This window comes from Varroa jacobsoni, unplaced genomic scaffold (genome assembly GCF_002532875.2).
Source record: "Varroa jacobsoni isolate VJ856 unplaced genomic scaffold, vjacob_1.0 scaffold_623, whole genome shotgun sequence".
NCBI classification, from domain to species: domain Eukaryota; kingdom Metazoa; phylum Arthropoda; class Arachnida; order Mesostigmata; family Varroidae; genus Varroa; species Varroa jacobsoni.
Window position 1 is genome coordinate 48,803 of NW_019213525.1, and position 22,830 is coordinate 71,632.

The 22,830-nt window shown below is 38.5% G+C and overlaps 4 protein-coding genes and 1 long non-coding RNA gene across 8 annotated transcripts in view; 2 read left to right on the forward strand and 3 right to left on the reverse strand.

Annotated features, from left to right (window-relative positions):
• Nucleotides 1–988: 988 nt before the first annotated feature.
• Nucleotides 989–5,388, reverse strand: CCT3 (chaperonin containing TCP1 subunit 3). Its single transcript, XM_022836006.2, has 6 exons — nucleotides 5,023–5,388; nucleotides 3,501–3,937; nucleotides 2,703–2,985; nucleotides 2,175–2,467; nucleotides 1,616–1,918; nucleotides 989–1,313 (listed from the first exon to the last, which is right to left on the reverse strand). The coding sequence occupies exons 1-6, from the start codon at nucleotides 5,192–5,194 to the stop codon at nucleotides 1,146–1,148; spliced, it is 1,656 nt and encodes a 551-aa protein (XP_022691741.1). The 5' UTR covers nucleotides 5,195–5,388; the 3' UTR covers nucleotides 989–1,145.
• Nucleotides 5,389–5,740: 352 nt separating this feature from the next.
• U2af50 (U2 small nuclear riboprotein auxiliary factor 50) lies at nucleotides 5,741–10,736 on the forward strand. The gene is made up of 4 exons (XM_022836007.2): nucleotides 5,741–6,331; nucleotides 7,924–8,441; nucleotides 8,967–9,195; nucleotides 9,452–10,736. The coding sequence occupies exons 1-4, from the start codon at nucleotides 6,301–6,303 to the stop codon at nucleotides 9,961–9,963; spliced, it is 1,290 nt and encodes a 429-aa protein (XP_022691742.1). The 5' UTR covers nucleotides 5,741–6,300; the 3' UTR covers nucleotides 9,964–10,736.
• RfC4 (replication factor C subunit RfC4) lies at nucleotides 10,717–17,842 on the reverse strand. 3 transcript variants are annotated; one of them, XM_086968924.1, is made up of 6 exons: nucleotides 17,506–17,842; nucleotides 14,242–14,382; nucleotides 13,364–13,545; nucleotides 12,652–12,894; nucleotides 11,935–12,126; nucleotides 10,717–11,467 (listed from the first exon to the last, which is right to left on the reverse strand). In XM_086968924.1, the coding sequence occupies exons 2-6, from the start codon at nucleotides 14,345–14,347 to the stop codon at nucleotides 11,204–11,206; spliced, it is 987 nt and encodes a 328-aa protein (XP_086825050.1). In that variant the 5' UTR covers nucleotides 14,348–14,382; nucleotides 17,506–17,842; the 3' UTR covers nucleotides 10,717–11,203. The 3 variants fall into 3 exon arrangements, with proteins under 3 accessions (XP_086825050.1, XP_022691744.1, XP_086825051.1); XM_022836009.2 differs by lacking the exon at nucleotides 17,506–17,842 and adding an exon at nucleotides 15,168–15,281; XM_086968925.1 differs by lacking the exon at nucleotides 17,506–17,842 and adding an exon at nucleotides 14,817–15,050.
• A 768-nt stretch (nucleotides 17,843–18,610) lies between these two features.
• Nucleotides 18,611–22,830, forward strand: part of LOC111262043 (uncharacterized) — a 6,689-nt gene continuing 2,469 nt past the window's right edge. Inside the window, exons 1-2 of one of the 2 annotated variants that reach the window (XR_002681342.2) lie at nucleotides 18,611–18,795; nucleotides 19,257–19,421. This is a non-coding gene — a long non-coding RNA (uncharacterized LOC111262043). Of the gene's footprint in view, nucleotides 19,422–22,830 lie in introns of both variants that reach the window. The other variant, XR_002681341.2, reaches the window with a different exon arrangement.
• The window catches only part of LOC111262042 (uncharacterized), a 12,034-nt gene continuing 10,149 nt past the window's right edge, over nucleotides 20,946–22,830 (reverse strand). The window contains exon 12 of the mRNA XM_022836013.2: nucleotides 20,946–22,077. Coding sequence (XP_022691748.1) covers nucleotides 21,894–22,077 — 184 coding nt within the window. The 3' untranslated portion in view covers nucleotides 20,946–21,893. The remainder of the gene's footprint in view (nucleotides 22,078–22,830) is intronic.

The following is a 22,830-nucleotide window of genomic DNA, read 5'->3' on the forward strand; positions in this document are numbered from 1 at the left end:
ACGTAACCGAAACCTTTTCTCTGAAACTACCGCATAGGTTTACCTACCCCTTTCAACAAAAATTTAGTTGTAGTGACTAGAAATAGTTCTGTTCCTTATAAAGACTGTTTATTACTTTTTTCGAAAATTATCCCTACATATTTTTCAGTTATGTTCATTTTTTTATTTATCCGTTATCCTGGGTGACAATTTATAAGCTATTTCTCTTTCACATTAGTCTAAATTCAAAATATATTCTATAGCAGTTCTATCTATAAATTCCAAAGGATTCGTCCCAGCGTCACGCTTATATCAACTACCCCACACAGGATAGTATTTTTTATTTTAAAATAAAAGTTGAAAATATTAAATTGCTGGGTCATTACGCAGAAGTATATTTTTAATAATTGCAGCATACCATATTCTGTTCATGTTGATAATTCTATTTTTGAATTAAAAGTTAGGCGGTGAAAACAGCTCGCAAATTTGGTCAGTTGACGCAGACCAGATCACACAATTAAACCGCTCGATGCAAGCTAATTTCTTAGATATATAAGATAGACTAAAAGCAAGAACATTTACCAGTTTTCGTCGTTATTAGGTCTCTATTGCTGATGATGGCTGTTTCACGTCTTCCGAATGGGTATGCTAACGCTAGTCTTGGGATTCACTTCTTAAACAGCTTCGTCAATTTATTATACGGAAACTATGACTCGTAAAGCAAGCGAACTTAAAATAACATAGACCACATTTTAGCATGCATTGTGAACACTTACTACGAGATTAATTTTTATAAAAAAAAAAAAATGGGGATCGCACGAGAAATGCGCTTTCTAACCCATGTTAACCCATTTCTAAGCGATATTCATGTTGACTGACCTAATAAATAGAATGTATCCTATGCTATTAACGAAACCCAATATGTCAAAATTAGTCTCATTTTAAACGGTTTATCGTCAAGGCATACCTCAACACGCTAAGCTCAATGAATTGAAAACACGAGTAAGCATAAAGGTATGCAGCTTATTATTTTTAATAAATATAGCCATTGAGAAAAATAGGTTGTTGGCGCTAACGATTTCATTTCTGATGCAGTCAGTCAATCTTTCTCCGAGTCTGCAAGTTAAAGACTTGCTCGACTCAACTCAATTTAAGCCTCGATTTATTCACTCTTTAACCGACTCTTCAGTCATTTGTTTAGGCGCGGGTTCTCCTCCCTCAAGGGTTGTAGCTTTTTTGCTTCCACTGACAATATCATCGATTCGCAAAAGGAGAATAGCCGTCTCGATTGCAGTCTTGTAGGCCTGCAGTTTAACAGCTAACGGCTCCACGACCTGAAAGTACGATTGAAAAAACATAAAACGAGAGACTGTGCTAATCGTTGATAGAAATAATTCTTTGTCTAACTTTGAACACTGCACATTCTTTAACGACAATATCGAATATGTAACGAATAATTACACAACGGATGAATACCTTCAGATCAGGTTGGCATGTTTCTAAAATCACTCTTTATAGTCAACAGTTTATCTCAAGGTGCTCGACGACATGAAGATGTTCCCGAAATTGTCATTAATTGTCACTAAGAGCTGCTGAACCAGAAAATACAGAAATTTTAAGAGACAATGCTCCCTACCCTGAGCTCATCAGTTGTAACAACTTCGCCGGTTTCTCCATTGATAGCGAACCCATGATCGCCAGTGGCATGCTTGGCCCGCAGCTTTGTCAACGTCCTGATCGGATTTCCTCCGCAGTTCTGGATTAAAGTCGCAGGAATAACTTCAAGTGCCTTCGCAACAGCCCTGTATGGCCACTGACTTACGCCGGAAAGAACTTTGGCACGCTGTTGCAGCTCGTACCCAACGGCCATTTCAACAGCACCGCCTCCACAGACAATTTTAGGATCAAGAATGATGTTACGGGCCACCGCAAGCGCATCCTGTCGAACAAACAAAGCACCCTATATAATTGAAGGAAATATGTTTAATAATAAAATGTTATAAATTAATACGTATTGTATACAGCATTGATGTAACGTAATACAATCGAACCGGCTCAATTTATATATAGTAAAAACCATTAGTTTAGCTGTAGAACTTGTTTAGATCGGTGATGAAGATCATGTTAGAATGTGTGGGCAACCCGGTTTCTCATGAGCGGTTTCTCATATAACGACGGCTGCTTTGTAGAAGTACCTGAAGGTTGCGTTCTATCTCGTTCAGAATATCCTTGCTGGCACCACGTAATAGGACCGTGCAAGCCTTGGGCTCGACACACTCAGTAAGGAAGCAGAAATATTCGTCACCAATCTTCTTCACTTTGAAAAGCCCACAGCGTGTTCCAACATCCTCAGGCTTCAGCTCGTCGGTGCGATTGCAGATTGTGGCACCGCATACTCGGGCAATTCGGTTGTTGTCCGTTTTACGTACGCGTCGAATCACTGAAATGTTTGCCTGCATCAGGAAGTGCTGGGCCAATTCGGAAACACCTAAAATATAGAGTTTAAATTGTATTAATAGCAAACTTTATCGAACTTATTCGAATTAAAATGTAAAAATGATGAACGTGTTCGTATACATGACTGTGTTACAAAAAAATACCTGCATCTGTAGTCATGTTTGAGGTTTCTTAATAAAAAAGACAATCTGAAGTTTGCAAAATACAACCAAACAAGTTAACAAGTTTTGCTACTTCTTATCACTTAACCAACCATAAAATGTTACCTTTTTCAGTTATAAGAAGATCCGGTTTCAAGGCGATGATATCGGCGCACATCTGCTGGATATACTTTTCTTCGATCTCGAAAATCTTTGTAAAATCAGTTTCATTTGAAATTTCAATGTTAGTCTGTGATTCACCTTTCTTGTACTCAAGATTACAGTCTAACAACACAATACGTGGCTTCTCAATGAATCGCCTCATACGAGGGTGAACTACGTCCTTGTTAAGCATGATACCGTCCAGGACCTCAGATTCTTCAATCGATCCTCCAGGTACCTTTTCTACCTGTAACAACGAGTCAATCCGAAACATGCTTCATTACCTGACGTTGGTACAATCAGAAGGCAAATCTAAGTAATTCATTTTTAAGACCGGTACTACAGTCAAAACATTACTTCGGGAGGGTTGGCTCCAGCGCAAAACGAAGTGCGTAATTCTTTACTTTAAGAAGTACCTATGTTACCACAGCACTTTTGAAGTGACAAACAGGAAAAAGTATCGCATTCGTACTTGAAATAGTTAATATTCTACAGAATGTAACTAATAATTGTATATGTAATGGCTTAATCAAAGAAAATAGGGTAGCTAATTAATGCCATGGAAAAACTGTTACGCTAAACGCATTAAATACATGTAAGCTGTACTTTTGTCTAAATTCTAGACCACTGAAAAACAAACGTAATCCTTACATTTGCCCATTATATCTCTATAAAATAACCTAGTACGTTATTACCATCCATATATAACATACTTCTGCCACCTTAAATTTAGGTATTCAATAGCGATCGATTTGAATATACCTTAACATAAGTCTTGATGTCAATGTCCTTCGAGCCATGCTTATCGATACAAACGGTCTTAACAGCCTTGAGAGCCATCTCACAGGCCTGACTATTCCACTTTGACAGAAACTTTGTGCCAATACAGGAGTTGATCACTTCGGTCATCTTTTCCGTATTTTCGATGTCCACCGACTTGGCTACTTTATTCTTGAGGATATCGACAGCATCCTCGAGCGCTTGTCTGTACCCACCAATGATGACTGTGGGATGCATATTCTGGTCGAGGAATGGAATGGCACTGGCTAGCAATTCACCCGCAAGAACGATCACTGAAGTCGTTCCATCACCCACTTCTTCGTCCTGAGTCCGAGAAATTTCAATCATGGATTTCGCAGCTGGATGCTGCACCTGAATATCTCGAAGGATGGCGTTACCATCATTTGTCATGACGATACCTGAAATGAATAGGAAATCTAACGATGGTGTTTAAGCTATAAACATCATAATAATTTAAACAATAAGGCTTCACCACACGTTTTCCTTAATCTACATTAGACTTCAAGATAACTGATTCTTTGAAACGATAGGTTGAAATGTTATCATATCATTCTGCAAACACGTTACTGACGTAGAGTTAAAGTTCACAAGCCATGGAGTGTCTATTTCTAAATATTCGGTTTAATGCAAATGTTTCGAATAGTTGAAAATTCTTTCGTAAGATTGAATATAGCTTGTTTTTAAAATTCAAAAACCAGAATTTATCACTCTTAAGGCTATTCAGTATACGTTCTTACACCTATCTCGAAGGGTAAAGGTGGGCAAAAAGAACAAATAGCTTTTATAGCTTCTAAGTATAGTTCATTTCATATTTGGTCCCTGTATATTATTTGATGTATTGTATCAGGCCCGTTTAAAATGTGTTTCCTATGAGAATGTGAAGAGGCTCAGCTTTCGACTTAGAAAAATTCAGGCAGACGCTTGTGATAATCGATCTTTTGTGGGGGACTGAGAGCAGAGTTAAAGGTTTTGTGCAGAAAGGTTGAAAACTTTTAAGCTTCTAGTATAATAATTAAACCAAAATTTCTAATTTCTACAAGACAAATTACAGCGACGAAGAATATAACGTCTCAATGTGTCCAGCAACTGTCAGCCAATGCATCTAATACCATTGTTTCTACTCCCACGCTTGCAGGCAACTGGATCATGCAATTACTAAAATGTCTGCGTGGGATTTCGTATTAATATGTTTCTGTCTCAGTCTTTTTCTAACTAGGTGTAAATATAAAAAATAAAGCCATTTCGTTACTTAGAATGCATAATGTTGCTTCCCTATAAACCCTTATTTTGTGTTGTTGTAATGCCGTTACTATGTCACAGGGTTCTTGCTATAGATTTCTCTCGAAAGTTACTTTTAGGGCTACTGAGCAGCGGCGCGGCAAGTATATTTTATGGCATAGAGATATGACGTTTATTCTATAGTGTAAGGGACTGAGACACAAGTGATTGACAGGTCGCATGTTTACAGTTGATTGTAACTAACCTCCTATGGGGTTAATGACCATTTTAAGCATAGCACGAGGACCGAGACAGGTCCTGATAATGTCTGCGACCGCTTTGGCCGCCTTGATATTATCGAGCTGAACCCTTCGGCCTGAATCGCGTTTCGTGTTAGGTTTCAACACCACGATAGGCATTTGGCCGACACCGAACATCGCTACGGTTCACTATGCAGGCCGAAAAAAGGACAAGGATAATTGCAGAGCACAGCGGGATTCAAAGATAGATGATGCACTTTTAATCGCGGTCGTGGCACACAACGACTGATAGTTTGAGCTACAATAAACCGCACAAAGTATCGTTCCTTCCGTAGCGCGAAAAGCACGCGGCTCTCCAAGTATGGATCCATGCGTCGTCTGCACGGGAGCGACCCAATAGTACCACAGTTTTATCATTCTGAATCATTTGTGGTACTCAACATTTTATTCGTTTATTCGTTCGTTATTTATTTTTCATAACTTTTTTTTACGAGGGCTAAGTCCTCGTGAAAGGTCGAGAATGCTCCGACATGCGAGCGGTAAAATTACTCTCCGTAGCTCACTTGGACATGTCAATATTGAGCATACGTATTGCATGATGGTTAAGTATCCATCGTATGGTTTATCTATCTTTTCGTAGTATTTCACTAGAAATGCATAAAGTCTCTTGTTCATATTAAATCAGGACGCATTTCTCGATTATCAGCAGTCGGCTCAAAAATCAATATCGGTACTTTATTTTCCGTCAACGAAATAACTGCTTTTTCAAACAAAAATATTTCTCCCAACTACCAGGTGAAAATAAACATCTCCACACAAATTCGCTTACTGTGCCAAGTTATGCAGCTGCTCCATATATCTGTTTGTCTATTTCCCATATGCTGCTCTTTCTCCTCTTCGCTGATGAACTTCCATCGATTCAGTCCCTGCATATGGTTGCCATTTGTGGCACGAGCTTGTATACAATCGGAAACCGAAATCGGTGACCGATTGCGCGGTGCGGTATTTGTTGCTTCAGCAGACGATACCAGAGACAGCGCCGAACAACTATCGGAGTTCGTCCGCGTCTTGGTTCGCCAGTGCGGCTGGCTGGCTGTTGTGAGGCTGTCGTTAGGATCCAGTGTCGTCACAGAGTGGTTTTCGTGCTGGTTGTAGTGTTGTGTTATTGATGGTGATCGGTCGGCGGTGTTCGCTGCTCGTGTAAAGCGGCTGGCATTCTTGTCGAATATCGGCAACCTAACGTCTGTGTTTGTGCGAAGAGCAGCGAAACTTCATTTGACACCATGGGCGAAGACAGAGACCGAGATAGGGACAGTAAGTATTCGCAAAATGTCGTCGGTTTCGCGCCGCCGATCATTCGACTGGTCTTACACAGCTCACGAAAGGGAACACACACAATCGACAATCGAATTGCGCTCGATGCGCTGCAGAACGCCCGTGACTGACTGACTGACTGGTTGTTGGATTCAGACGCGGCAGAATCTAGAAGTATCATAGATTTTTATCGGCCTCCTATGAAGTATTGCAGACCGTTTGTCTCAACATTTCGCCGGGCAGCTGGCGCGTTGTGTATCGAGTAAATACGACGGCGAACAGAGGCGATACTGAAATATGAACATCAACTCTCATGTCCACGTATGGGCGTGGGATATGCATCGTACGACAATGTAAACTCTAAGAATGTTTGTTGATTGTTCGATTGTACAGTAACTTTTACAGCGTACTTCCTGAATTAAACCAGTTACACGGACGTAGGCGAATTGTTTTTCTACTTTATCATGGATTTCATCATCGATCCATTTCTAACGAAACAGCTGAAATACGAAACTGCCTTAAACGAAATCGATGTTAACATTTTCTACTATATATTCCAATCGTTGTTCTTTTTTTAATAATTATATATTAGTGTTTCTTAAAAAGGCCAAATTGTAAATTTACAAAAAAAATCAAGTAAGTGCAGTATTTTGTTGTAACATTCTTAAGATACATTGCGTTATGCCATACCTGAGCCAAAGCCTTAGAAAATACAGTCAAGATTCAGTTCTTCAATTCATAGCGGTGCCTCGAATGGGCTTTTAAGGGTCAACGTAGCCCCAGCTATTGATGAACATGACAATCAGTTGCTACCTGCATTCCTTATTAAGCAATTCATAACTACGACAACAACAAAAGTCAAGTGAGAACCTAAGCAGTCACTGTCGCTGCACCTACTATAGCTCAAAAGCGTCGGCGTTTGCTGGTGCTCACCAGTTGGATACGTACATTGGAATGCCACGTAGTGCCAATTGTAGTCAGTAAAACAATATAACAAATGTACTCGTTTTTCAAAATAACTGAACATGCTCCTCTAGCAGGACCGCAATCTAACATTTTGCTAAAAAGTTACCGATTTTTGTTGAGCAAAGGCACAGTGGCCCTCAAATGCAACTTAATTACCCCGCTCGCATGTTTACTAATAAATGGTAGATTTAAGCGTTGAGAGTTTTGCAAGAAACAACAACAACTTTAAAAGCTAGTTATTTTCTCTCTTTTACTGGTCGTAGAGTTTTTGACTCTAGCGAAACATTGACCTATAGACTAGGTTACTATATTCGTTAACAACGTGCCTTTATTAGTTACTGGATGGTTGCCTACGGTTTATTTTTCAAAGGAAAAAATTTGCAAATGTTCGATGATTATTTTTACTCGCTTTCTTACTCAGTAGTTATAGCTTAACTATTTTGGATTTTTTTTTTGTTTTGGATGCTAGAGCTTCGAATGTAAACCTATTAAGAATTTAGAGCATTTTTTTCTATTGATATTGTATGAGATCTAAATGCGTAATAATTTTGTTGCTTTTACTGGTTTATTCATTAATGGTTCACCTCTCTTTTCGACACGTTCTCCTTTCTTTATGATTTCTTCAGGACGGCGCCGTTCAAGGTCACGGGATCGCGGCCGCGACCGCTCCCGGGAACGCCGACGCTCGCGATCAGATTCACGCGGGCGTCGCGGAGCCCAAGGCGGCGGCGCCTGTGGGAAGCTGCGTCGAAAAAAGCCATCACTTTACTGGGACGTGCCAGCACCTGGCTTTGAGCACATCACTCCGCTGCAGTACAAAGCGATGCAAGCGTCCGGACAGATCCCGGCCACGCTATTGGCACCGCCTATCACTACAGATCATCAGCCATCCCAACCGGTTGTGGGCAGTACGATCACTCGACAGGCACGACGATTGTACGTCGGCAACATTCCGTTTGGATGCACTGAACAGGAGATGATTGATTATTTCAATGTGCAGATGCACGCCTGCGCCTTCGCGCAGGCCCAAGGCAACCCGGTACTGGCGTGCCAGATTAACATGGATAAGAACTTTGCTTTCCTTGAGTTCCGTTCAATCGATGAGACGACTGCGGCTATGTCATTCGACGGAATTAATTTCAAGGTAATGGGAGCACAAATTCACAATGACGTCTTTGGAATATCAAAATCTATAGCGTCCTGTATATATTGAGTTTCGTTTATAATGAAAATTACACGGGTCACGTGGCTGTCGCCACTCTACATATATATTAGCTATCCAACTCATATTGGGTAAAGATATATGGGAAGTCCACTTAGCCATGAATATTACTTTCTTCAAACGAAAGCTTTGTGATGGGACCAAGTCTTTTCAGCTGAAACGATATACTGCATTGTAGCGTTACTGAGATTTGGCATACTACGTTCTATAAAAACCGACTTGAACTCACTATATATTACGTAATATTCTTGAATTATATTGGGTTAGCCAAGTCCAAAAAGTTTGACCCAAACGACGAAACAGGTTTGACGAAAGAGCAAACATTCTACTTCCTCGACACTGCATGTTCACTGAGAAAAAATATTAACTTAAAAACAGCAAATGGAGCGATATGAAGGAAATCGCTTGCTCAAAGTGAATCACTTAAATTTTTTTTTATTGATATAGGGTCAATCTTTGAAGATCCGTCGTCCGCACGATTATCAACCGATGCCAGGAATGTCGGAGCAGCCTGGCTCCGTTATACCTGGCGTGGTGTCCACTGTAGTGCAGGATTCGCCACACAAGGTATTCATCGGTGGACTTCCAAATTACCTAAATGAGGATCAGGTTCGCGAATTGCTGATGTCTTTCGGACAACTTAAGGCGTTCAATCTTGTCAAAGATACAGCCAGCGGTATGTAAACAAGTGACGGTAATTCGATTTCATTCTTTGGCTGCCCTTAAACTTGTTCATCTTGTGTTGAAAAGGGAGAAAATTTGTTTTCGTTTTATAATCGTATATATGTAGAAGTCTAAGGATCGAATAAGCTCACCAGTTTCACCAAATCGATATCCAGAGTTGAATGCACGTTGGTCAGGGCTGATTTAGTTTAATCTCTATTTCTTTAAGTATGTACCACCCATATTAATCGTTATCACCGTATTTAAAGGCCTATCAAAGGGATACGCGTTCTGCGAATACGCCGATGCAGCGATCACAGACGAGGCAATCGCTGGCTTGAACGGCATGCAGCTTGGCGAAAAGAAGCTGATTGTTCAACGAGCATCGGTCGGTGCCAAAAACTCGTCGATGGCCGCACCGGTACAAATTCAAGTACCGGGAATGGCGTCCGGCGTACCTGGTTCCTCCGGTCCAGCCACCGAAGTGCTCTGCCTAATGAATCTTGTGACACCGGATGAACTTCGCGATGAAGAGGAATATGAGGATATACTCGAAGACATACAGGAGGAATGCAGTAAATACGGTCACGTGAAAAGTATCGAAATTCCTCGGCCCATTGACGGAGTCGATGTCAATGGGCTTGGCAAAGTGTTCGTCGAGTTCAACTCGATTGCCGACTGCCAAAAAGCACAACAAGCGCTCACCGGCCGAAAATTCAGCAATCGCGTTGTGGTAACATCGTATTTTGAGCCGGACAAGTATCACCGCCGTCAATTCTAATTGCGGCCCTGGCGTACTGGCAGTATACGTCAGGCCAGGACAACAATCGTAAATTGGATGGGATTAAAATGTTTAAAGCATTAGGGGTTGTAGGAAGTAGCATTGATCAGCGGTTCTCGTTTTGAAAATTCATCGTATTTTTTTTTGTTTGAGCTGGAATAACAATGCCGTAAGCATAATTTGGTATAAAGTTCGTAGCCACTTATTTCCTTCTATTTGTCGCATCACAGTAGAAACCAGCAGACTAGCTACCAGTGGCGTTGCCTTTTTGCCACATGGAAAAAACAGAAATCAGTTCGAAAGTATTCATAAGAAGCGTTTTATTTCTGCCCTGTCAAAGTGAGGCTTATATGCAGCACTGGGAAAGGTTAATAGTTGACATTATACAATATGGAGAAGGACGAAAGGAAATGAAAGGCGGAGATCAGAATATGTGGGAGGATGCGATTGGTTGTTTTGGACACACCAAGACCCAAGAGCACACATTCTTAGAGGGCGTGTGGGACGCGCGAAAAAACCCGTGCGAAAACTCAAGTTAAGAGGCCCACATCCTATTCTCGGCCACCTCAATATTCTACCATGCTCTTCTATGTACATTGTCTCTCATCATATATTACTAATTACTATAGCTAAGAAGTATAAATTAAAAGAGAAAGATGCAACAATTACGTATGCCGAAAAATATAGAAAAGTAACATCCAGCATGTTCACCCCATACACACCAATGCATATATAAATAAATAATACCAGCCATCGTTTTCATTAACACGATAGTCATCTGCGTTTTCCTTTGAACATATTTATTTACATTTTAATATGTAAATGCATATATACGGACAATTTTCATGTGTCTGTGTTTAAGTCTTTGGATTAATTACGTTATGCTAGAATTACCGTCGCAGACGATTCGAAAAGTAATTTAACGCTCGTTAATCCAAAGACTATCCAAAGAATATATATATATATATATATATATATTGGGGCGTATTCGGATCATTGAATCCGAGTAAGTTAACCTTACTACGAGAAAAAACAAGGCTTGAATTGGCTCCTATAATCCCCAATAAATTCGCCATAAATTGTTCCAAATTGAATTCATGACAGGTGTGCAGCACATTAAAATAACAAAAGTTACATTTACAACCGAACGGCGTAACTGATACCCATTTAGCCACTTTGTGAAATGGACAAACTCCTTGGTTGATGATTTGAAAATTACATGCTCGTATTACAACATTATTTACACTAAGACTATCGTCGGCTTTTTATCCTGAACAATAAGGCAAAGATTAGCTAGAAGCGAAGAAAGCTGTAGCAACGATCCTAACCCCTGTAGGATAGTCATGTGAGTTAGGCCGATTTGCTTAACAAACTCCAGCTTAACAAATTCGGCTAATCCTTGGTGAGATTTTGTCACGCGGAACATGTTAGATATGATATCTTCTGCTGCATAGCCTAAGGAGTAAAGGGTTTTCATCCGAGTGTATGCTTCGTCGATATCGCCCTGAAACGATTCGTTAACCACTTAATTAGTGAAAATGCATATTTGTTTAAAAGCGTTGGAAGGTACCTCCGGTATGGTAATACCTGTTCGGGTCAAAGTAGGGAGTTCTAAGCTCCAGTCGTTTTACGCATTAATGTGTAACGAATGCATAATGTATTGAAATACCTTAACAGTTCAAGGCTCCTTTATGATTCAAAATTTAAGTAGCTCAGATTGCAAAGGTCGATTCCTAACAAAAATTAAATTTGTAAAATTATCTAGCTAACGATTAGGTTACTCAAAAGTACATTTTTCACACTTCACCTGTCCTTTTATCAGACATGGCCTTCTTTGATACACTTTACACAGCTTTTATCGTTTCTGTTACGTACCTCAGCACTCATGAACGATTCAGTCTTGGCTCTCCTTTTAACGACCATGAAAAAATAGGTACTAGAAGGGCCTTAGATATCTTCAAGCACGCCTACCTTTGAGCAAAACTCGATTATCTCTTTGATAATGAGCGGATGGGGTTCATCGCACACTTTGAAGACATTTTTTGCATTGACGTGCCCGAAGCCAACATGTGTTGACTGAAGGTTACCAATTGCTTGGCGCATATCGCCTTGGGCCGTATAGACGATTGCCTCCAGGCCGTCTTCGGTGTACGAAATATTTTCCTGTGGAAGGATGTCACCATAGTAAGCATATATGCCGATTGACGATTTCTAATACAGTTCTAAATCCAATTAGATAAAAAAAAATAGAAACAAAAATTTGAAAAGAAAGACGAATCTGTTTCCTAAAAGCTTGTGTCCTATAGACTGTCTCAAGTACCATTAAGTGTCGATTGCAGTTCAGCGCATCGTAGGTATGATTATAGGAGTATTGCGAGTTGAAAGAAATATTTATGACAAATAATAATAATAATAATAATAACAACTAAGCGAACGTTTCGAATTCTACGTTCGATGCTGGCGTTGAGTATTGCTTCAAGCAATGATGCTAAACTAATTATAATTGTTGACAGCTTGTAGGATCTTTTATAAAATATCACTCCTAGTTAAATCGAATTACGTTGGCGATTGTATGATAAGGTTATGATTATTTTATGCGATTTATAGTCGTGATCAACATTAATCGGTTTGTGTGTTCACTTAAAAAAAGGCGAGTAATGTGCGGTGCTAAATATTTTTGCCACGAACCTTTCTGCACACATCGATCACCTTAGCAAGAATCTGAGCGTCGTTAAGTTTTCCAAATCGAACAACAGCGCAACGACTCTGAATGGGTTCGATAATCTTATCTGACGTGTTGCAAGCTAATGCGAAACGGGTCGTTTTAGAATAATTTTCCATTGTGCGTCTTAATGCCTGCTGAGCGCCCTCTGTCATGGAATCGGCCTCGTCGAGAATGATAATCTTATGTCGACCCCGTGGTAATGTAACCTTATTTTTTTACCACACCAATCAAAAAATAAATACCAGTTACTTTTGTTAGATCGCAAAAAACGTGATATACTGTATGGGCCTCCTATCAACAATCGGAGTTCTACATATTTAACAATAGAATATAAAAATTGTAAAAGTAACAAAACCAACAAGGTATTATTTGAAGCCCATACCGTAGGGTCCTACTCTGTGAGCACAGCCTCATACGATGAAAAGTTCTGGCTCGGTAAGCAAATGCATTTCCAAGGCTTGAATGCACAAGTTTTAAAACTAAGTAGAACAATATAGTTCTGAATGTCGAAACCTATAGTATCTTTGACGAAAGCCACTATTTTCTAGTAGGGAGGAATAAGATGTATAGTGTTCAGTACCGATAACAAAAGTTCTTTTTTCGACGTATATGCATCGATTCGTGTAAATCAATTTTTAGATCGCATCCATTGGTAACAGGTAAAAGATCGCGCACCTTGGTTTGAGCAAACATTTTAATCTTATTTCGAACAACATCGATTCCACGATCGTTCGAAGCATTCAGTTCGAGCACGGCATCCTTGAACGAGTTCCCAAGAAGCAAGCGTGCCAGGCAAAGTATAGTTGTAGTTTTACCCACGCCAGGGGGGCCACAAAGGATAATGTTTGGCATATTTCCTATAACAATGTAAGAAAATAAAAAAACACAGTTGACGATTCGTCACAGCGGTATAGCTATAGGAAGGCTATATTGGATGTTCAATTTAAAAAACGTCTCTACTTCATAGAAGCGAAATACTCGAATTTTCAAGTTAAGGGGTAGTGTCGGCCGGTCAATGTTCGCCTACTGAAACTAATTGTAGCTTCGATTTGTATCCATCTGGACCCTTCGGGATATTTTGAAACTGAAACGATAAAGTTGCATTTATTTATTCTTATATTCTCGTGATAATATGTTACGTTTGGTTAGAACCTATTCTCGATCATTTTTGACGGTATTACCCTCAGGCTACATATATACACTCCAATTTCGTTTAACTATAAATAACTGGATTAATTTTAAATAGTCATTCAAGCACGCTAGTAACTAGATATAGCTTGTTATATAAAGTCGAGCTCGGACTTCCCAGTTTGTTAGCAGCAAAAATCCATGGCTTGGTTATATAATAATACTTGACCAATTGATGTTCGCGAACGTATCCATACAACTCATAAATTATTTTCAAAATCTACTGCTGCGACAAATGCTGCTTAAAATACCTTAGAAATAGCTGCTACTGTGCATATTGAAAATTGCAAAATAAGCGGGTTAAGCAGAGGAGGTAAATGTAATTGATTTCAATATTGAACGTAAAAATCAATTGAAAACCGTACCTTGTCGCGAGAAGACTTCCAGCCGTGCTACGGTTTCCTCATTACCGACGATTTCCGTAAATTTCTCAGGCCGATATTTTTCTACCCATGGTGACTCGTTAGCCATCTTGGTACTTTACCAGGCTTTTGCAATAGGGATCGCTAATTTAGATAGGGAAAAAATATTTTATCACAAAATAGAAAATAGACGTTTATGCAGCGCGTAAATATGCAATTTGAATCATTTGAAAAGCATAATATCTTGATGCAAACTTTTTGTTTGCTAAAACACTTGCTTTGTTTATCATTTAATTTTTTGCTGGGTCTATTATATTAGGATACTCAGGATTGCAGTAGATAGTGTCAGTATCTTAGAGTACAAACTAAGATTAATCACACGTAAGATAATCGTAACTGAAATGGTATGTACGTCATAGGTTTGGTTTATACAATAGATTCAAACAGACATTTAAGTGAAAAGCTGGGCATGCTTCATTCGGTAGAGTGCTGAAGATGTTATAGAACGTAGATAAAAATTGTAAGTTGATTCATGGATCCTATAGAATTCATCAAATACCGGATGATTTTAGACTCACACAATGCTTCATTAGTACTTTGCACGATTATGACTATACGATTTCCCAAAGTAAACTGATTTTGGGTACGATGTAATGGCTGGTGATGTAGGCAGGGATGAGTCTTAACCGATATGTCAAGAATTATCGCAGGTTAGATTACCAGCTTAAACCGAGTTGCATTGCAACATGAGACTTGTTATTCTAAAATCACATTTTTCTGTCGAGTACATCATCTAAAGAACCGCGTCATATGCAAACCGTTCAGCAACATAAAACTTTCACATTATTTTTATTCTTCTCTGAGAAGCTATGTAGAGCATTCAATATCCTAGATACATATATATTGGTAAACACATTGGCACAACTCACAGATATATGATGCCCAACGGCAAGAAATCGATGAAACTCGCTTATCGTTATAAAGAATCACTAAATATAAAACTGGCGCCAGACTGGTGGCTAATTGTTGTTTATAGGGGCTTCGTCGTTTAAAGTTCTTTCGGAAGCGTGCGCATTAAACAACCTTTTCCGCGCCAACATTTGAAATGACTTACGTGGGTAGTTGCCAATCCCAAGAATTTTACTCATTTATGGATTATATAAATTCGTCCTGATCTAAACTTTACTGAATTTCCTGTAGTGCCAGTTGTTGTTTTTACGGATTACCGATTTAACTCGATATCTTTAAAGAAAAAAAAAAAAAGACTTTTAACGAACCAAAATAAAATGCTCCTCAAAATCTTGAAACCTTTTTCAAAGTGATTTATGTTCTTGATGCGTAGTAAATACTACTGCTTACAGCTAGTTTGCACAGTGGATATTTTGTTTTGATAAATGAAGTTAAATCTTGTAAGTGCGCCCCTAGATATTAGTCATAACTATAAAATCGAAAAAGCTTTCGTTCATTGGCAAAATTATTTTTAAGCTTGGAGCAAGTAATGCACAAAAGAAAGTTCCTTTTTACTACTTGTTTCGGCGTATTTTTACGTCGTGACTTCATGTTCTAGTTGGGGTTAAAGCGTAAGCTAAAGCACCGCGGCATCAACAGGGCGGCTGACCTTCACACCGGAATTCACGTACTTTCACAGCCGTGTGATGCCGTGAATTAGGTTGACGGACAGGATAGGGAGTGGCGGGTCTATGAGAGCCACTTCGCTTTTATCAAAACGAAAAAAAACGTTTACTTTAAAGAGGCTATTATCTAGCAATTAGCAAATTCATGCGGGTTAAACATTCGATGCAATTCGAATTACTGTACATTTTGATCAAATTTTAAAAAAGGGCTACTTGAGCCGGTGAAATGTTTTTTGTTTAACTTTAAGTAAAATAAGAACAAAAGTTTGTTTGACCGTAAAAAATTGTGATGATTACTTAATTATTTCCAACGCAAATTCTCTTGTTCTAGATTTACATTCTCCAAAGCGGGCCAAGTTGTATCGCGTAACTATTCTGGGGGCTATATGGGCCGTGGTAAAATGTGTCCATATCGGCTACCGTATCATGAAAGGCATATATTGAAGAGGCTGTCATTGATTTTTAATTGGACAGAAAAATTTTAGCGAACTAGTTTGTCTCACGCCAAAACCCAATAAAGTGGGCATATATGCTAATTATGAAGGGTTTGTGTGAAAACGTCTAGGAATCGAGAAAGCCGATTTTGATGTGAAAAACAAATAAATTTTACTCAGTTCCTAGTGGTAGAGCTACCGTGGCATAAAGTGAATATTTATATTGAGTTTGGCGAATTTCAACCTCGAAAAAATAGATTTATGTCTTTTATATAAAGGGTTTTGAAATGTGTACATGTATCAAATCGAATGAAGCCATACAGATTTCTCTGTCGTAATAGTGCTTGCTGTTGCCATCAGCAACACCCCATATATCCCCCTCCGCCCCCTGATGATTGTTTTGCGAAAAAATTGCCACGACGGATCGTTGAGACTGAAAAAATCGTCGACACATGCTTTACGTCGTGGCAATTATGATCAGGAATCGTTATTTAGCATGGTCAATTCTTCATACAAGGACCTTGGATAAGCACAATAATTGTTTAACACGGATCTCAGTGCAGTCAACTTGGAGTTAAAGCGAAACGTGCGCCTTAAATTTGTTTTATTGTTTATATTTTTTTTTGAAAAAGAAAACCTTCAATCAAAACCAAAAATTATTTTCCCAGTTTTTGAGTCAACTGAAGGATTATACGTACAAAAACCTTATCTCAGCTGAGAAATACTAAATTAACTATTTTGTAGGCAGTTAACAGGCAAATCAGTTTCCCATGTAAGCCGTAGGGAATATCAAAATGTTTTCACCAATCAGATAGTAATTAGCTATTTTGAGGTATGAATAATAGACGTTATTGTTTACTTATTATTTTCACACTAGGCCTATTAATGGGCCCAAGCTGTTTTTTCAATGGTGAGCATGTGTGCCTCGGCATTGTGGCTCGTGCATTTCCAACAGTTAAAAAATCAAAGGATATTTTAATAATAAATGTACAAGTATCGGTCAATTTCAGCACGATATAAATAGATATACAAGGAGCGCCAAAAGCTTTGGTAATATTAAAGATTATTATTGAGATGCGTAACATTATCAAAAACACGCTAATATTAAGCTTCTTACTTGTTTTCTATATATGCAAACTAGTTTTTCGACTTCACAATATGCTATATTTCAACATAAAGACGGTGGTGATAATAATTACATTTAGGCATCAACAGTAGTTAGGGTGAGTTCTCCTGCAGAAAGGCCCAGGTCCAACTTAGTTCCATACACATACTTTCTGTATCAACTCGGTCACCTCACCAGCCAATCAGATCAGGATAACTTGCATTTTAGTCTCCGCCTATAATCACATTGTCTCAACAATTCATAGTTAACAAAGTGTTTAATCCCCGTATATTATCTACGTAAGGAATACTAAGACACTAAAACAAAACCACATCCAATTTATGAGCAATGTGCACTTTTTGTACTAGTGACACAAGCCCGTGTTGTCCGAAGAGCAATCTTTATAAATTGTCTTAAAAAGTATACTTTATCTCTTTCGAACATAATCTTTCTTTGTCGGTCCTTCAACCTTTCTTTGTTTACAGTACCCGAAAGCCGCTCTAGAAACCATTCACTATAACTAAGTATCTGAGAAAAAGCGTGCAAATTTATTTTCGATATCCCTTGGCCTTACTTCATTACCAATTTCATGATGTTCTTTTCGAACAAGCTGTGGCTTTATGCTGAAGTAATAATAATATTGCTATTATAAGCAAAGGCATATGAATATGCCTATTTGATAGCGAAATGAATAAAGTTTTGGCTATCATGAATTATGAATTCAAAAAGTTTTAGTTATCTAATAGATCGTAATTCGATTTAATGATTCGTACTTGGTGATGTTTTTATACCGCCGTGACACCCTCCTCAATGTTGACGACAACGAAGATTATCACAAAAGCGAAACGAAGGAGCGACATTTTGAATTTTGATCTTAGAATAAAAGCAACGTTGTACTGTGAGGAAAAAAATCATTTAACTGATAATAGACTCTCGAAAATTTCTACAATAAGAGAATTTCGAAATATTTTATTTTGATCATAATGCAATTATGTCAGAGATCGATAGGAACTACTTTAGGAAAAGTGCTTACAAGTATTTGGCTACTGTGATTTAGTGCGATTACGGCGAAAAAATATTATAGCAGAAATACTGAGTTCTTTTCCTGTTCGAACTGTATTGGCTTACAAAAGTGCTTAATTACTTTGTTATAATATATTGTCTTTTAATGATCAAACAGGAAATACGTTTTCAATTATTATAAAATCAAATTACGTAAAAAACACAGTCGATAAGAATATCTGTTTAACATACGCAGCGACTATTGCTGCGGCTGTCATCAACTCTAAATTCAGCGTTGCCGTATGGCTACAGTGTCGTTTCATAGACACATTCCCGTTGAGTCTTCCGGTGGAAGCAGGTTGTTGGTGCCACACTCAAGAAGGTAATTCCGCTAACGGTGGTAATAGCCAAAAAAAATTAGAAAACAAACGAATTTTCGACCGTCTATATAATAAGATGCGAAGCCTAGTAGTTACTGAGAATGACAGAGTGATCTCATCTATACGATGTATAGGTGGAAGTGGCGCTATTTAGAACCCTAGCAATTCATACTTTTGCTTGATGAATCGCACAACTCGAACCGTAGGCAAAAAAGGAAATAAAACAAAGTGCAAATTTGGAGAGATAGCACTGCGACTGTATGAAGGAGGCAGACCTTCATTCAGCAAGTTAGCATAACAAATGCTAGTGAGAAGATAGGATTATCCTAATAGTACAAAACAACAGTGAAAGCTTTGCAATGATAAAAAGTGAAAGATTAGTTCTTTAGGGACTGCTAAATCGAAGAATAAAAATAGAAATAAGTTGGTGTTTTAATCTGCCCGATGTGATTTTGTCCTGTAGTATCATTCAGGCTAATCTGCTTAAAATGACAGGATAGTAGCGTTTTTTTGGGTGCCACCGCGTGCGAAAATGAAGTCCTGCAGCATTATGTACTTCACAGCTCGAATTCTGCCGAACTTGAGGTCTCTCTCTTAAGAGTTTTCGTGCCGTACCTACACCCTAAAGGTAATAACACGATAAAGTTACTTGAAGTTTTTAGCGTTTTCTATTCAAATCGATTTTCTTTGACAACATACTAGAATCGTGTAGCATCGACGCCATTTTCTGAATCACCTTTTATCTATACACGACGAGCACTTTTTTCGCTGTAGTGTAGGATGCACACTAGATATCTCGTTTCTCTCAGATTTTATCACTAGCATCCGTCGAAAATATCTCAAGTAGTATCTTTCCATTTGTAACATGTCTCTATGCTTTGAGTTTTACGTCCGGTATCGCCGTTTGGCGTTCCATCAGACGGCTGGTATCTAGCACGAGAGGAAGTCTGTCTATGCCCGGGTTTAAACCTAGGCCACAATGTCCCCCTAAGATTAGCACGCAAATACGTAACCCACTTAGCTATTACGGGGACCCATTTCTAACATCTAATAAAGGACATCCCGTCTTTCATCATAAACAACTTCAAGGAATTTGTCGTACTGCGGAAAGACATACATAGGAGAGACGTACTGCGAAACATCTACTATCTTGTATTTAACGAGTAACTTCATTTTTTTGAGCACGGTTGATGCCGTTAGTTAACACGCAACATATATGTTTATACGAGAGTGGAACTCTTGACGGTATTCACCATAGCGTAGGGCGACCTTGAGGTAGCCCATAACAACAAGCGGACCGTCGTCTTAACATGATCATCGTAAGATTCGACGCAGTAGTAGATATTCCGGGGTGCGTACTCGCTAGTAGGATTTTATTAGGTTGTAGGAAATGACGAGTTGCGTACAGTTAAGCGTCCACGAGTGTAGTCTCAGCAGCCGAGGAAAAAGATTCTGTTTGAGAAACTGAAAATAGCTTTTTAAGGATGAACTTTCTTAGAATGAGGAAGGTCTAAGGTTGTATATTGGGTCACGTGTGTAGGTAGCGTAGCCGCATCTTACGGCTTAGCGGGTCACTAGATATGCTAAATATATGAAGCATGATATACTTGATGAATATTTGATAAAATATAGAAACTATATTTAGTATAATAGTAAAAAGTATAATAAATATTTACATAGCCATCTGAGCATAATTGTCAGTCTTCACCAGAGTAATTTTAGGCTTTAGCTTGATACGAAGCAAATTACCGATGCAAGTATAGATCTATAAAAAAAAAAAAAAAGTTAAGATCATTCATCATAATATTATTAAGAACACAGAAATTGTGGTAACATTTTAGATCTTTTTGTCAAAGATTGCCGATTGCCAACCAAGTTCCCTCTCAAAACTTGGTCGCTACTGTAGTCAGACAAAATTTGACAACGCTTCGCGGCTTCAGAACTTACCTCACACGACTGCTGAGTATTTATATTTGCGGCTGACAGCCAGTGGAATGGTCAGGTGTTTGAAGATCACAAATGATTACACTAGAAAAAATTACTCTTCTGTATAAAGCTATCTATGATAAAGGCATGGGGGCTATCATCTATCTAATTTAAATTTTTGCGGCATATGCATACAGCACTTTACCATATAAAGAGTTCTTCTGAGTTTTAACTGTTAAGATAGACATTTATTTTTGCCATTCGTCGTCGGGCCATACAAAATGATATACATGTTTCACCCCAGCCAGAAGTCAGCTTCATAAGTACATGACTCGTGACCCCGCCATGACGTTAAATAAGCCAATGCTATAGGTATGTTTATTTGGAAATAATTTTTCCTTTGTCTTAACTTAAAATTGTGTTGAAGCTTGTCGTAAAAGAAGATGTTTTGATACACCTATACAGATTCAATACGCTAGGGTATAAATGCGCATTTCGATACTGCTGTGCCCAATGTGCTTTGTAACACTATTCGAAGCTAAAAAAAACACCTAATATGAAAAGAATAAGCCTAATCTAATATTGGACGAGGTGCTGAATATTGCCAGTTTGTGGATGTTGGTAACGAGCTTTCGCAGCTTGGAGTGATGACTGTCTTATAGCAGAGAGAGCGCGATAATGAGGCGTTTTAAGTAGGTCGTTTGAAAACGATTAGCAGGCTATAAATGCCCTGGTGAGCTCTACGAAATAAGATATCATAAATTAGGATGACTTTCTTAAAACCTAGAGACTTAGGACAAGACTCAACTCTGGCACTTTGTAGACGTCGTGACAAAATATACTGTAATTTCCCAGTATTAAATCAGTTGCGAACGCAAGCACCACTTAGAGTTATCATTAAATATATATAAACGTTTCAATTGTTTTTCTTTTACTTCTAGCGATTGATCTAACCGTTCTTTCAGTATGATTTATACGTAATAATAGGTGATCTCACCTCTGCAGAATTAGTCGGTTTCGCCTAGTATCTATGTTCTATAATAATGAATTTCTAAAGTAAAGACTTTCAACGAGTTTAATTGTGAGACAATTCCAAAGTGCGTTCCCCCTTCATTGATTTGACATTTATGTGGGCATTTGATCGTACCGTAATATAGTTTCTAAATAACCATAGCTAATACATAATGTTTGTGCTGCGTTGGTGATTTATTGAGATTCCATCTGTTCGGGAAGCGGCTTCCGGAACGGTTGACAACAAAGATGGCTCATTGATCCACTTCAGTTTCTGATCTAAATAGAGCCGATTCAATCGCCGTGTTGATGGGTGCGAAAGCAAAAACACAATGAGATCCGTGAAACTGAAACAAAGTAATGGCATCCAGTTTAAATTATCTGAAAATCCTAAATAAAACGAGATTCTGTGCAAGTGCAATTATGGATTGCTATGTCTTAATACTTCAATGCATTATTACTTAGCTTGGAACATTTTGTTCATATATTATATGAGTGTGTCTAACTGCCAAGTGTTGGGTTGAATTTTTCATCGGAGGCATAATGAATATCCTGCCTGTCGATTATCTATTAACAAATTTAAGTAGTGTTTCCGTTGACCTTCATTGTAGCTTATTCAATATTATAAAGTGCACGCCTATACGCACTCAAAGCCGTTCCATTCTGTATATTAAACAAAGCTGTAAATATAACAGGCAAAATAGAAGAAATCGCGATTTATATTATCCGCCATTCCCCATAAGATCAGATATTTTTTCAATAAACGTAAGCTTTCAAGTACATCATCCTGAAAGAGGTACTGTAATCTCGTGCGGTGGTGTGGCATGAACAGACAAAGCAGATGAGAGATGCGATAGCAGCCGACATCATGGTCGGTGAGGCAGCAACAGCGCTCCAATCACTCAAGATCAACAGGACGGTCGATTCAGATCAGATCGTACCCGAGCACATCATGGAAGTCATAGCGTTGAACCCATATTGGGCTACTTTTTACAACGTTTATCACATGATGAAAATACGCCGGACGACTAGTAAAAGGCGTGCCTTATTATTATTATTATTATTATTATTATTATTATTATTATTATTATTATTATTAT

Coding starts and splice junctions, on each gene's coding strand:
- CCT3 (XM_022836006.2), bottom strand. CDS start 5,194: ATGTTCGGTGTCGGCCAAATGCCTATCGTGGTGTTGAAACCTAACACG. Junction 2,986..3,500: donor ACATCAAGACTTATGTTAAG/GTATATTCAAAT, acceptor TCGTTGTTACAG/GTAGAAAAGGTACCTGGAGG. Junction 1,919..2,174: donor AGATAGAACGCAACCTTCAG/GTACTTCTACAA, acceptor TTTGTTCGACAG/GATGCGCTTGCGGTGGCCCG.
- U2af50 (XM_022836007.2), top strand. CDS start 6,301: ATGGGCGAAGACAGAGACCGAGATAGGGACA. Junction 6,332..7,923: donor CAGAGACCGAGATAGGGACA/GTAAGTATTCGC, acceptor TGATTTCTTCAG/GACGGCGCCGTTCAAGGTCA. Junction 9,196..9,451: donor TGTCAAAGATACAGCCAGCG/GTATGTAAACAA, acceptor CCGTATTTAAAG/GCCTATCAAAGGGATACGCG.
- RfC4 (XM_086968924.1), bottom strand. CDS start 14,347: ATGGCTAACGAGTCACCATGGGTAGAAAAATATCGGCCTGAGAAATTT. Junction 12,895..13,363: donor AAATGTTTGCTCAAACCAAG/GTGCGCGATCTT, acceptor TAAAAAAATAAG/GTTACATTACCACGGGGTCG. Junction 12,127..12,651: donor TGATCGATGTGTGCAGAAAG/GTTCGTGGCAAA, acceptor ATCCTTCCACAG/GAAAATATTTCGTACACCGA.